This window comes from Telmatherina bonti (assembly GCF_933228915.1).
Source record: "Telmatherina bonti genome assembly, chromosome: 1".
NCBI lineage: Eukaryota > Metazoa > Chordata > Actinopteri > Atheriniformes > Telmatherinidae > Telmatherina > Telmatherina bonti.
This window is the reverse complement of record NC_136619.1, coordinates 18,692,311-18,704,805: the sequence shown is the minus strand read 5'-3', so window position 1 is coordinate 18,704,805 and position 12,495 is coordinate 18,692,311. Positions and strand designations below refer to the sequence as shown.

General features: G+C 38.5%; 1 protein-coding gene across 1 annotated transcript in view; it reads right to left on the bottom strand.

Annotated features, from left to right (window-relative positions):
• Positions 1 to 3,237: 3,237 nt before the first annotated feature.
• The window catches only part of nfatc3a (nuclear factor of activated T cells 3a), a 70,671-nt gene continuing 61,413 nt past the window's right edge, over positions 3,238 to 12,495 (bottom strand). Inside the window, exon 10 of the mRNA XM_079241319.1 lies at positions 3,238 to 5,739. Within this exon, the coding sequence (XP_079097445.1) occupies positions 5,663 to 5,739 (77 nt within the window). The 3' untranslated portion in view covers positions 3,238 to 5,662. The remainder of the gene's footprint in view (positions 5,740 to 12,495) is intronic.

The following is a 12,495-nucleotide window of genomic DNA, read 5'->3' as shown; positions in this document are numbered from 1 at the left end:
GTGTGTGTGTGTGTGTGTGTGTGTGTGTGTGTGTGTGTGTGTGTGTGTGTGTGTGTGTGTGTGTGTGTGTGTGTGTGTGTGTGTGTGTGTGTGTGTGTGTGTGTGTGTGTGTGTGTGTGTGTGTGTGTGTGTGTGTGTGTGTTTTTTTTGTTTTTTTTTCCAGGTTTATTATTTGATGTCCTCCAGCTGTTTAGTTGTGTGATTGAGAAGAAAAGAGCCATAAAGACTACCTTAGACTACTGAATCAGCAATTTTACTGTCATGAGTTCATTTTGAGTCGCTTTGAGATTCAGGGACTACTTTCTACACCACAGCTGTGCGAGTGTACCAACAACTCTGACTTAAATTTAGTTTTGTAAAAACAATTTATGCTGTTTACACTCAGCATGTCGGCCCATTTAGGCATTTTCTAAGCACTACTGATTTCCTTTTGCTTCCCTCCGAGATGAACTGTGCATCTTTAGCAGTGGAGACCAATTAATTCTATTTTATTAATGCCATTTCTTTCTAAAATTTTGTCATGAAATAATAGACAGCTTTTCCTTAAAATTATTTTTATGATTAACATCAATGGTTGTTTGTTTGTTTGTTTTTTTGTTGTTTTTTTTTTCCAGACTTTACCTGTCAGTCTGCAGCGTGCTTTAACTCCTGCTTACAGCCAGAGAAATGTATCGAGCTGCATTAGTTCTTCAGGTGGGAGTCCCGCTGACAGTCGTCTTCGTTTTTCCATCTTTACTGTGCCGACATTACCCAGAGTGCCAAACTTGCCCGGAGGTGGCAAAGTCAGCCTCTGGTGGCAGAGGAGATGTTTCTTTTGCGAGTGTGAGACTTGCATGAATTTAGATCTGTGTATAGGCTGTAAACAATAAAAATGTTCATGAATATTTGTTTGATTTCTTATTTAGAAAATGTGTTTAATGAATAAGTTGAAATTGAAATCCAAAGAGTTATGATGCAGTGGATGACACCCTCCCTCATAACTGTCTAGTTCAGGTTTTAATCGGTTTGTCCTGTCAGATTACCTCAAAACCAACACAACTGTGGTCATGTCAGACACTTTTTATTGCAGATGTTCAAAAGATACTTGAGGTTTATTGCTGTCTGCAGTGAGTTGTAAGCAAGTCATATTTATGTCTTTACAGAAGAATTACAGCGGTATGTAGAAGTATTCAAAATGCATGAAAGAACAGAAATAAAAAGTGCAAAAATCATGTAAGACGATTAAGTACATGGAAGCAAAGCAAGCAGTGGTCCAGATAAGATACTGTGCAGATTTCATGCATGACAAAAAGTCCTCAATCTGAACGTAAGTGTCTACATTTGTTGAAAGTTTGATCTCCCCTGGCAGTTTGCTCCACTTGTTTTTATCATAACCGCTAAATGTTGCTTCTCCATGTTTAGTCTGGACTAGCTGACCTGAGTCCTTGGAGCTAAGAGCTTTATGTTTATGTTTCATGAGCATATCACAGATGTATTGTCTGGAGGCCTGTGTAGAGATAGTATTTACTACCACTGGAGGGCGCAAAGCAAAACATTTCCACACATTCTTTGTCTGAAGAGAGAAAATTATATTTGAATGAAAAAGTGCTATAAGTCCTTGGCATGTTCAACACATTTATATAAGTGAATAGTTTATTGTGAATCATAGCAATGTATAGGTGAGCTCTTTCTAAAAAAAATTAAAAAAAAATTTCCAGACCTTAACTCGAGTAATCATTTAGAACTTTATTTTTAAAACTGCATTACCCTGTCCGGGGTCCTACACAGGACCAAGCATAACCCAGGTACGACTGTGGAATAGGCAGGGTTGTGTCTGGGCTGGTTCCTATTCACAAGGTTTATATTTCATTTCTTTAGAAATGTACTAAATATTAACTTTTATATTACTATTTTGACATTTGACAGCTGTAAAAAGACCCTAAATGTCATTCTTGTGGCATGAATATTGATTAATTTTCCTGAAGTGACCTAAAAATAACAACATAGGAATGAAAGAAAAGAATTTATTTTTGTATAGGTGCTACAAAGTTTTGGACAATGAGGCCGTTTTGGCTCATATTTGACCCGCATGTATTTATATGAATTTATGATCTGCCAGAAACACACGTCATGGTTCTGTTGATGGGTCCTTTTTAATGAAATAATGACAGAGTTCACCTGTTGAACAACCAGTTTGTGTAGAGGCTACAGCTTTTTAGCTGCATGTTTGACCCCCTCTCTCTGACTCCCTTTTCTCTTCACTAACTACATAGTAAAGGCCATGAAGCCATAATTATTGGTGAAAAATATACTTATGACTTCTTAGGACATAGCAATTAAGTGTGTTCAACTGTTTCAATGGTGAAACATAGTTATATTGTACATTTTAACAGTTCCAGAAATTTTGTACCATATTTAAATGAAGTGAACTATATCTTATGATGACTTTCATGTTTCTCTGTAAAACAGGACAGGATACTGTGTCGCAGTGGAAGCTTCTTTCCAGTGTTATAAAATCCTAAAAAAAAAAAACTCCCAGCTTCCTAAAACATTTACTAAGAATAAATCATCAATCTATGAATGTGACAAAATCTATGCAGACATAATGAATTCTTGGTTCAAGTCTAAACTGACCCTGGCCATACTATGACGGCACAGAGTCCATCTGCAGGGGGCATTCACTGCGTACGTGTACAATATGCAGTCTGAGAAGGTGTTGCATAAAGTAAAAAAAAAAAAAGTTAGGACTGGAAAATAAGAGGTTTTGTCTTGTTAAGATGAAGAAACAGTGACAAAGCCAGGAATGAGTTTTCTCTTTTATTGACATACACTACATTAGAGCCTACGATGGATGCTACGTATTATTCCCTTTGAATAATTTCAAAAAGCACTGCAGTCTTAAAAATTACAAAAATGTTAACATACAAAATATACAAGAAATGACAATACAAGGCTTGGTAAACATCAGCTAAACCTGTATTTCCCTTTTAATTTACACAACATGTTTATATATATATATATATATATATATATATATATATATATATATATATATATATATATATATATATATATATATATATATATATATATATATATGTATATATATATATATATATATATGTATATATGTATATATATATATATATATATGTATATATGTATATATATATATATATATATGTATATATGTATATATATATATATATATATGTATATATGTATATATGTATGAGACAGACACCCATACATGTCTTCAGCCTTTTAGGAATGACATCCATTTCAAAGTATCAAAAATAGTCGTACAGTCTCTGTAGCTTTACTCTCATGTAAAATGGGAACATATTGTTCGGTCTTTGGTTGTGGCAGAACAGGACGGTAGCCAGAATTTACTGTCATTGCTGGTTTTGTTTCATTTTGTTGTTTCTCTCTTGACTCAAGTCTCTTAAGCTGTAAAACCAACTTTTATGCAAAACTCCATTTATATTCTCCCACCTCACCTTTTATGTGCCCCCCCTTAAACAAACAATAATAACTGTTGCTGACATACGTCTTTCATCGTGGGGAGAAAAAAAATTCGAATAAACCCAGAACTGCATACAGACAAACACACAAACTGGTTTTCAAACAAGAGTTAAGGCATCCTAATATTCACAAAGTGACATGATATTCTCACCATATGACACTTTCTCCGTTTTTCTTTCTTCTGTTCAGCCCATCAGCAACTTTACAAGTAGTTTATGATCTCATATTTTACATTATGTGTCACATTTGCTGCTGTTACAGTTTGCATAGCCGAAATACATCTGTGTCCTTCTGTTATTGAAAACAGGACTCTCAGAATTCCTGACTTCTGTACAGGATATTTGGTACAACCCATCCTCACACACATTCTCTCTCTCTCTCACACACACACACTAACACACACACACACACACACTTATAACTGAGCTTAATAAGATGCTTCCACTGTGTCTTCCCTCCAGGACACTAACCGAATCAATCAAGCACCTACAAGTCTACAGTCTACTTCTATAGGCATCGTGGGTTTTGTTTTTTTTGTTTTTTTCTTTTCTTTTTCTATTTCAAGGCATTAAGCAAAGTTTTAATGCATAGCAGAATCATTTTCACCAGGAAACTGACTTCAAATCACTCGAAGCAACACTCCTCAACTTTAACATGCAGGAGCATTATTGTCAATCTTAAGGCAAAAAACAGCCAATAAAAAAACCAGCATCTGTATCTATCTGCTCAGATCTACGTCATCTCTGATCACGTTATTGCTACCATACAGGCACTACTTATCTGTCAGAGCAGGAAAAAAAAAAAAAAGAACACGTCATCATGTGTACAGAAGCGATTCTGGAAACAATTAAGAAGTCGTCGACGGTGGACAGAAAACGTTGATTGTTGCAAGCGGGGAGATGTGGAAGACCCCATTACATCCAGATGTTGCTCTCTGGACGGAGATTTTACCTTGTTCATTACAGATGAGGACACAATACATCAATGCAATATACAGACATCATTATGTGTACAATACTTTCACAACTTTTGTCTGATTATTTCCCACGTAATGTTGCCTTGGTTGTCATGCCATTTGAGACGCAGGAAATAGAAGGCACGCAGAAGCCCCTGGGATACTTGGAGAGTTGATGCATGAATAGAAATTTCAGAGGCAGAGCGCTCTGTCTCAGCGGACCAATGAAAACACTTCTCTGTAACACAGAAATAACGACCATGTTTATGAACTGTCAAACGCATCCCTTAACAGCACTTGCACATCTATTTTTTTTTTTGAAAGACAAAAGAGAACAAACAAACAAAAAAAAAAGCTTTTGCGATCATTCAGAGCTACGAGACGTTAATAAGGCATTTGTTCAACTCACTGAGGGTGGCGAGACAGAAGGGGCTGAAAGAAGAGGCAAAAACTGGGGATGAATGTACAGATATCTACACAGCTGCAAGGTTACTAAAAGTTGTGGAATGTTGCGTTTTGCATATCCTTGACCAGCAACACAGAAGCGGTCCATGTAGTCCAGACCCGCGGTTTTATCTCGGGGGTAAAATCATGAGGACATTGTTTTTATTACTTTTACTCCTTTAGCCAGGAAGCTGTAGATGCTGAGAGTCCTCTGAAAGATCTCTTACGTTCCCTCTAACATGGGTCGTCTGATTGTTCACGCAGGTTTGTATTCGTTAATGACACCTCGCCCCACTTCTGTGGAGAAGGTTTTCTAGCATCTGGGAGCTTTAACCATGTTGCCTGAGAGCTGTGTGCTACATGTTTTTTTTATCAAAGTCAAGTCACGCTGGTGAGAGGGCGAGGACAACAACCCCCCTGTTGTGTTGCCTCCACTACAAAACGCTCCAAGCTCACAGAGGTGGAAGCCGATTGGTCAGGAAGACAGCGGGTGCCTCGTTGGGTCAGATGGGCCTGAGAACTTGCAGACGACTGAAAACAGCTGAGAGCTCGGCTCTGACTCCAGGCGGCGACGCGCGCGTTTCAGTTTTTCATCAACGTCTCCAAACGAGGGATGGTGGATCATTTTAAATTAAATCGAGGAAACAGCCAGAGGTCTTTCACATCTAGTTTCAGTCTGGTCTCTTCGGCCCTCCTCTTCCACCAGGACCAGGTCTGGAGTCCACGTTGTGAAGCTGGACGGATGGTGCGCAAACTGAGCTATGACTGGGTGTGAGCTGATGGAGGACCGTGAGTTCTGGGGGACTGGGACATGTCTCTGCCGATGATCTCATTTACTGTGGAAACAAAAACAGACAAAGAATCAACTTTAATCCATCTAACAACACACTTGTAAAGCATTTGGGCTGATGATGTCATAGTCTGTAGACAAAGTAGCACAGTCTGCGTTGGATATGTTATTATGTCAGTATTGTTGGAGAAAGTCGGTTTAGTCAGCGCGCACATCAAAATGTCGGTTAAAGGTCTCAAATCCGCTTCAAGTGATCGGACAGGGAAATTAGCATCTTTCATTAGGAACAATCTCCGAAATGTTTTCACAGGACAAATAAAAGTCATGATGAGAATCAAGATGAGAATATTTAACGTAGTCGGTTATACGTGATTTATATGTGTACAGAGTGTCTAGTGGTGTATTCTCAATACAAAATAAATGTATGCATAGTTAGATAGAAACAAAGAAACAAAATGCTCAAAGTATGGTTAATACCGTCCAAGCAAGCTTCAAACAGATCAGAGCAGATTTTATTCACTTTTTTTATTTCCTGATTGTTATGACTTTCCAGGCCTTTATGATTTGCAGAATGAATAAAATTTATAATCACAATCACCATCAGACGTGCTTCAGGAGTCAGAACTATCAATAAAGGTCAATTAAGTCATCATTTGGGCCAAACTAAGGTTTTAAAGCAACATGTAAAGATCTCAGCAGTGAAAACATGAACACAGTTTTGTTTCTTAATCATCATTCTATGGATTTGGTGCAAAATATTTAATTGTTTGGGGGGGAAAAAAGCATTTTTCTTTTTCTTTTCTACCTTCCTTGCAACCTCAGACGACATGCATTTCTGTCCAGCAGAGGGCAGTGTAGTTTCATGCTGAGTTTCTCAGCGTATTAAAGTGTCAAACTCCCCCTTCCAAAAGCACAAAGGTGGAAAAACTAAAACAGAGCGGCAAACTCAAAGGTCGCAAAGGCCCTGCTCTGATGTGAGATGTAATCACTCCTGACATAACAAATGAGAGAAACTATTCCACTCGCTGACTGTGTCACCTCTCACCTTTTGAGTCTAGGAAATGCTCACAGTTTGGGCAACACGTTGATGGTGTTAAACACACGCCTGAGCAGCTGGCCAAGCAGCACGGTTGTCCATTACTTCATTAGAGCTTTAATGGTAGTTCAGTGTATTTCCTCAGGCTCCTTCATGGGGTTTGTAAGCAGGAAAAAAAAGGGAACGAGGGAGGGGTGTTGTGTAAAACTGATCCATTGTTAAAAACACGGTTGATCCCAGAGAGGCACTCAAGCACAGCGAGGTGTGCCAACTCAGCTAGAGCTTGATTTTAAATAAATAACAGTCAAGTCTTTCTCTGTGCAGCAGCTTGTTTTTCAGCCAGCATGCGTGATTGTTTTACATCTGCTGCCTCCATTCACTACTTACAGTGGGACCACAAGAAACAGCAGGGAGCTCGTAAAAACTGCAGCCGTCAAGTAAGTCAGCGTGGTGAGAAAGACATCAGGACAGGGACACACAGAAGGCATTCATTTGACAGAAATGTATGGAAAATGTCTCATTTCCACTGTAACATGTAAGGGCAGTCCTTTGACTTCTTCATGTGGTTTCCCCAAGAGTAATAAATGTGACAACGAAAGGTCAGACATATGCGGAAATTGCACAAATCAGGCAGGGCGAACTGGTTTGGGAGGGTTGCATCAGAGACCTCTGGCCCAGTTTGGTGCTAAGAAATTTACAAGTAGACCAGTCTGTGCATGAAGCTCTACCCCTCTCTGCTGTGCTCTCAGGCCACTTGTGCAACTGAGCTATAAAGTCAGACATTCCCCAGGACATAATAAATGTTTTACTGTAATTCAGTTTAAAAAAAATCAAAAAAACAAAAAGAGTTGGCAAGGGGTGAGTCAGTCATCGATGAGCAAATAAACCCAGCCGGGTGTGTTTCAAGAGAAAGAAACATGTCACAGTCACATCTAAGACAACAAGATGATGCCAAATAAAAGCTTCAGTATCTTGAAGACTTCATTAAAACACGATCCTCGCAGTTAGAGCTGCACAATTTGATCACAAGCAAATCGAACTAAACTTCACCCCGAGTCGGTTTTTCAAATGAGACATAATTCCTAGAACTTAGTTAGACTTTGTTTTCAGACCAGCAGATTCAGATTTACTGCACTGGTGTATATTATTTGTGTTTTCTGCTGCTTGCTTTTGTGTCTGGCCACCATCACTCACATCATCCTGTTAGCGTGGGAGGCTCTTCCTTTCCCATGTCAACCATGTTCTCACACACACACACACACTGTCACACTCACAGAACCACCACGCACTTATGAGACTACCGTGTGACTATCAAAGCAAACATTTACCTTTTGCATATGCAGTGTAACAGTGAGGCGTAACGCATGACAAGTGGGCCAGTTTGTCCGTTTTGTCACACAATTCCACGTGTGAAATAAAACTGTGATGGAGGACGGCAGATCTCCTTTTAAAGGCTGTGACCTTTTGAGAGACAAGCCTTGCAGCTGGGCAGCATCTTACAGCTGTTAAAGAAGCGGCAGAGCCGCTGTTATTGATAACACGTAGTTGCAAAGAGATGCACTTCTTTATGTCAGCATCTCCCCTGACACATTTCATCCACATTAAACAAATTACATGAGGTAAAATAAAGCAATATTGTGTAAAAGAAAGCGGAAATGTGAGCGGTGTGTTAGATTCATTTGAGGGACCATCGCAGAGTGGTGTGAACAGGCCTGACAGATGCCTCCTGCAAAACTCGAGTATAAACTGTATTGCTGTACTTATTCACAGGACTCTTTCTGCTCCAATACCACAGAAGTATGAGTGACATTGTGTGAAGTGCAATAGACCGACATCAAGTGGGCGGCTGCAAAAACATATCACTTTCCGCTGTACTGATTAGATTGTTGCAGAGGCAAACATTAACCTATGGACCGATTAATAACTCAAGAGGAGACAAACTGAAGCCAATTAGCATGAAACAAAGTGAAAACTTTTGACTCGATCAAGCGCAACTTCAGAGTAATTCATCTAAATTTGATTCACTCAGTTTTCTCATAAAAGAGGCGAAGGGAGAGGACTCCCCACATGATTCGTCAGAAATATATTCTCATTTAGCTTCACTCTCGCAATTGCAGATGTGCAAAATGTAAATTTGGATAATCTGATTTGGGGCCATTAGAAAGGAAGTCGATTTCCATTTCCGTCGCAAAACAAGACACAAAATGGAAAGATGGTGGCGGCTCCTCCGGCTCTTTATTTCTTCTCTCTCAGTAAATGTGAGCATTTACTGAGGCGAAGACAAAACATGTGAAGTAAAACCTTTAAACAAATCGCTTCAGTAAATGAAGGCGAAGAGCAATCCTTTCAATCTTCTTGTTTCTGCGTAAAACTTCAAAATGATTTTGCTGGCGATCAATATGCGTTCTCTGCTGCAATTTAATCTGGAGTGCCACACATCAATAATCCAGAAGTGAAAGAGAGGTTTGAGTTGAGCACAGCTTCTGACTAGTTTCATATGCTGATAGCGTTTTCTCGGGTTTACTGGTATTGTTCATGACGATGCAACAGAAAACCAGTGATTCAGCGCTGCCTGCCGTAGTAACTGTGGCTCTAAATGTCTCAGCCGGAGGGAGATCCTCTGCAGATGACTGGGAGGGGGGCTCCCTAATCAAAATATACATCTGCAGTCAGCCGACTAATACAAATACTACTACGACAAGTAGTACAAAGCTTCGGATTGCACCATCCACTGTGAACCAAAAGGTTTGAATCCTTTTGAAAGAAAAAAAAAAAAAAAAAAAGACAAAAAAAAACAAACAAAAAAAACCCCCTAAACTTCTTCCATTCGTCTTTATCTGAAATAATTATCCTGCAAAAAGAACACTTATTAATTATTTATTCTTCATTGCAAGATTCAAAATGTTAGTTCAGAAGCAGTGGTGGCAGCAGGAGAGCACATTTAGCCTAGAAAATACATTTCTTTTAGCACAAAAGGGGAAAAAAAGGTCTCCACAGGAAAGGCTAGTTCCAGTCTTATGTCCAGCCGAGCATCATGTGTGACTGGCATCAATAACCAGAATAAAAAAAGGCAAATAACAAATAACCCAGCAATCCCTGAAAGAAGTCACAGAGTATAAATGTGTAGAATAAAAAGACTTTCCTTGACATGCTACAACCCAGGGTTAACATCCACATAATGGAGTTATTTTACCTCTCTGTTTCTAAAAGTAAATGTCAAAAGAGGCATACTGAAAAGATTTCCATAATGAAAAACAGAAGTGAAAAAGGCAGATGGACATTTAGTATGATAAACATGTCTACTGTTGGAATGGAAAATGGGTAATTATGGTAGCCCTCTATGACACATTGAAAAAAGTTCCCTGACCCTGGCATAGAGACCGTTACTCTGCTAGAGCAGCTTAAGCAAATAATTTGAAGACTGACTGATTGTTCAGTCCAGCAAATGAAGACAACATGCCACAATGGAAAAGTTTTGTGCAAAGGGTACAGAGACTTGGTGTGCCTGCAAGAAGGAATATCAAAGCACACAGTTTCCACTTGCAGGGCTCTGTAATGACATGCACACGTTTTTGCAAAGCCTCGGGTTAGAGAGCAAAAGTGAAGTAAGAACCCACTGAGCCATCACACACACACACACATGTACTGGAAATGGATGGTCACTTAATGGAACTTAGCTCGCTTTACAGAACCTTCTCCTCTGCTTTTTTATCTCTGCGATCCCTTTCTGATTCGCTTTAATTTCACATTTGATGTAAAGGGAGTGAGTGGGTGAGGTAACAGAACACAACAGAGAGGCTCATCACAAAGTCAGTTTCTCAAAGTCACTCATTTCTGTGAATCATCTGGAGATTTCCCATCTGATGTAACGGTAAGCGATTCACAGGAATAACAGTCTTTGATCTGGGACGCAGAAGCGCTTCCACTCTACAGGTGACCACAAGAGCCGACTTTAAGAAGTAAAGCTTCTGGCTAGAGCCAGAACGGCTGTGTGGGGAATGTTTTCTTCTCCAAATGTTGATTGTTTTTGCTGTCAGCTTGTTGTTTAGTCAATCAAAAAATAAACAACCAACCCTCTCAAGTGATCATTGAAAAAATACAGCAGATTTTAAACTTACATTTAAACTTCTGAAGCAATGTAACCTCAACATGCTACAACCATCGACTAGAATCACAATAACAACTCTGTTTACACACACAAACGGCGTTGCACGTATGTGTCAGCAGCTCCACATTTACAGCGGGGAGTGAAATCTACTTCATCACCTGTCAAGCCCTCACTTGTGCACTATTAAAACTGTGGTAACTGGTATTGGTACACCAGTGCTCCAAAGAACAAATGAAGCATTTTTATTCCACGCAATGGATGTACTGTTAAAAAAAACAAAGTCAGAGTTAATACAGTCTTCTTGTCCCACGGAAGGATTTCCAGGCGTCCCCTCCCTCTACCTAAAAATTCAGCAACTGGCACCGTCTCCACATAAAGCTCACGCCTCTGCCAAGACCTTTGCATTGCACTTTTTAAGACCTTAATTATGTGGAAAGATGACACAGAAAGTCCATTTCTACATCTTAAAGGGGAAAAGACCAGCAAATGTTTGCGGTTGATTTTAAACATCAGCAGCTTTTTATGGAAACAAACTTTCCTTCCACCGTTTCTTTTCATCGACTGAGAAGTTCAGGCCTATTAGTGTTCTGGTCGAGTGATGGCTGTACGGAGCCAATGGCTGATGCTGGCCCCATATACAAACGTTTTAATTGAACAATGGATGATCTATCTTTTTTTATTACAACTAATCACAGCTGAAAAGCGCTACAGGTTCAGTGGAATGGTTGCTTTCTGGACCAGCAAGATGTGAGTGATTATGGAAAATGTGTTTCTCTGCTGAGGCAATGTGCCACTAAAAAAGGACATTTTGGACAAAAAAGCAGAAATGTTCCCATTTCCAACTATTCTGGTTTTACTAATTATTACAGACAACAGCAAAAGGTGATTTACTTATCTAATTTTATGTTTAATTCCAGTTAGAAGAAAACTGGAGATGCATTCCTCTCCATCTGTCAAAGGTAAAGCAAAACTTTTACTGACAGTTTCTATCTGCAGTGTGGGCAGCCAACTAGTCAGAAACGTTTATTTGATTACCAAACGCAGGACCCTTACTTGCTTAAGTTTTTGTACAACTCTCATATAGCGAGCATTAGATTGTGGGCAAAGAGGAGTCCTATCAAAAATGAGGTGGGGTTTTAAAAAGAAAGAAAAAAAGCCATGCTAACCCAAACTCACTTTTTTGGGTTAGCAGTATCGACCAATCCAACTAAGCAGGCAACAAGATGTAAAAGCAAGTCTGCTGTTCTTTCACAGTATTGCTTAATAGAAATTTCAAATGAGATAATGAAGTGTTCATGTACACAAGTTTCTTGAGCAACACTACTGTAGTTGGTTTAGTATATACATATATATACTAAACACACTATACATATACATATATATATACACACATATATATATATATATATATATATACACATATATATATATATATATACACATATATATATATATATATATATATACATATATATATATATATATATATATATATGTGTGTATATATATATACATACATATATATATACATACATATATATATATATATATATATATATATATACATATATATATACATACATATATATATATATATATATATATATATATATATACATATATATATACATACATATATATATATATATATATATATA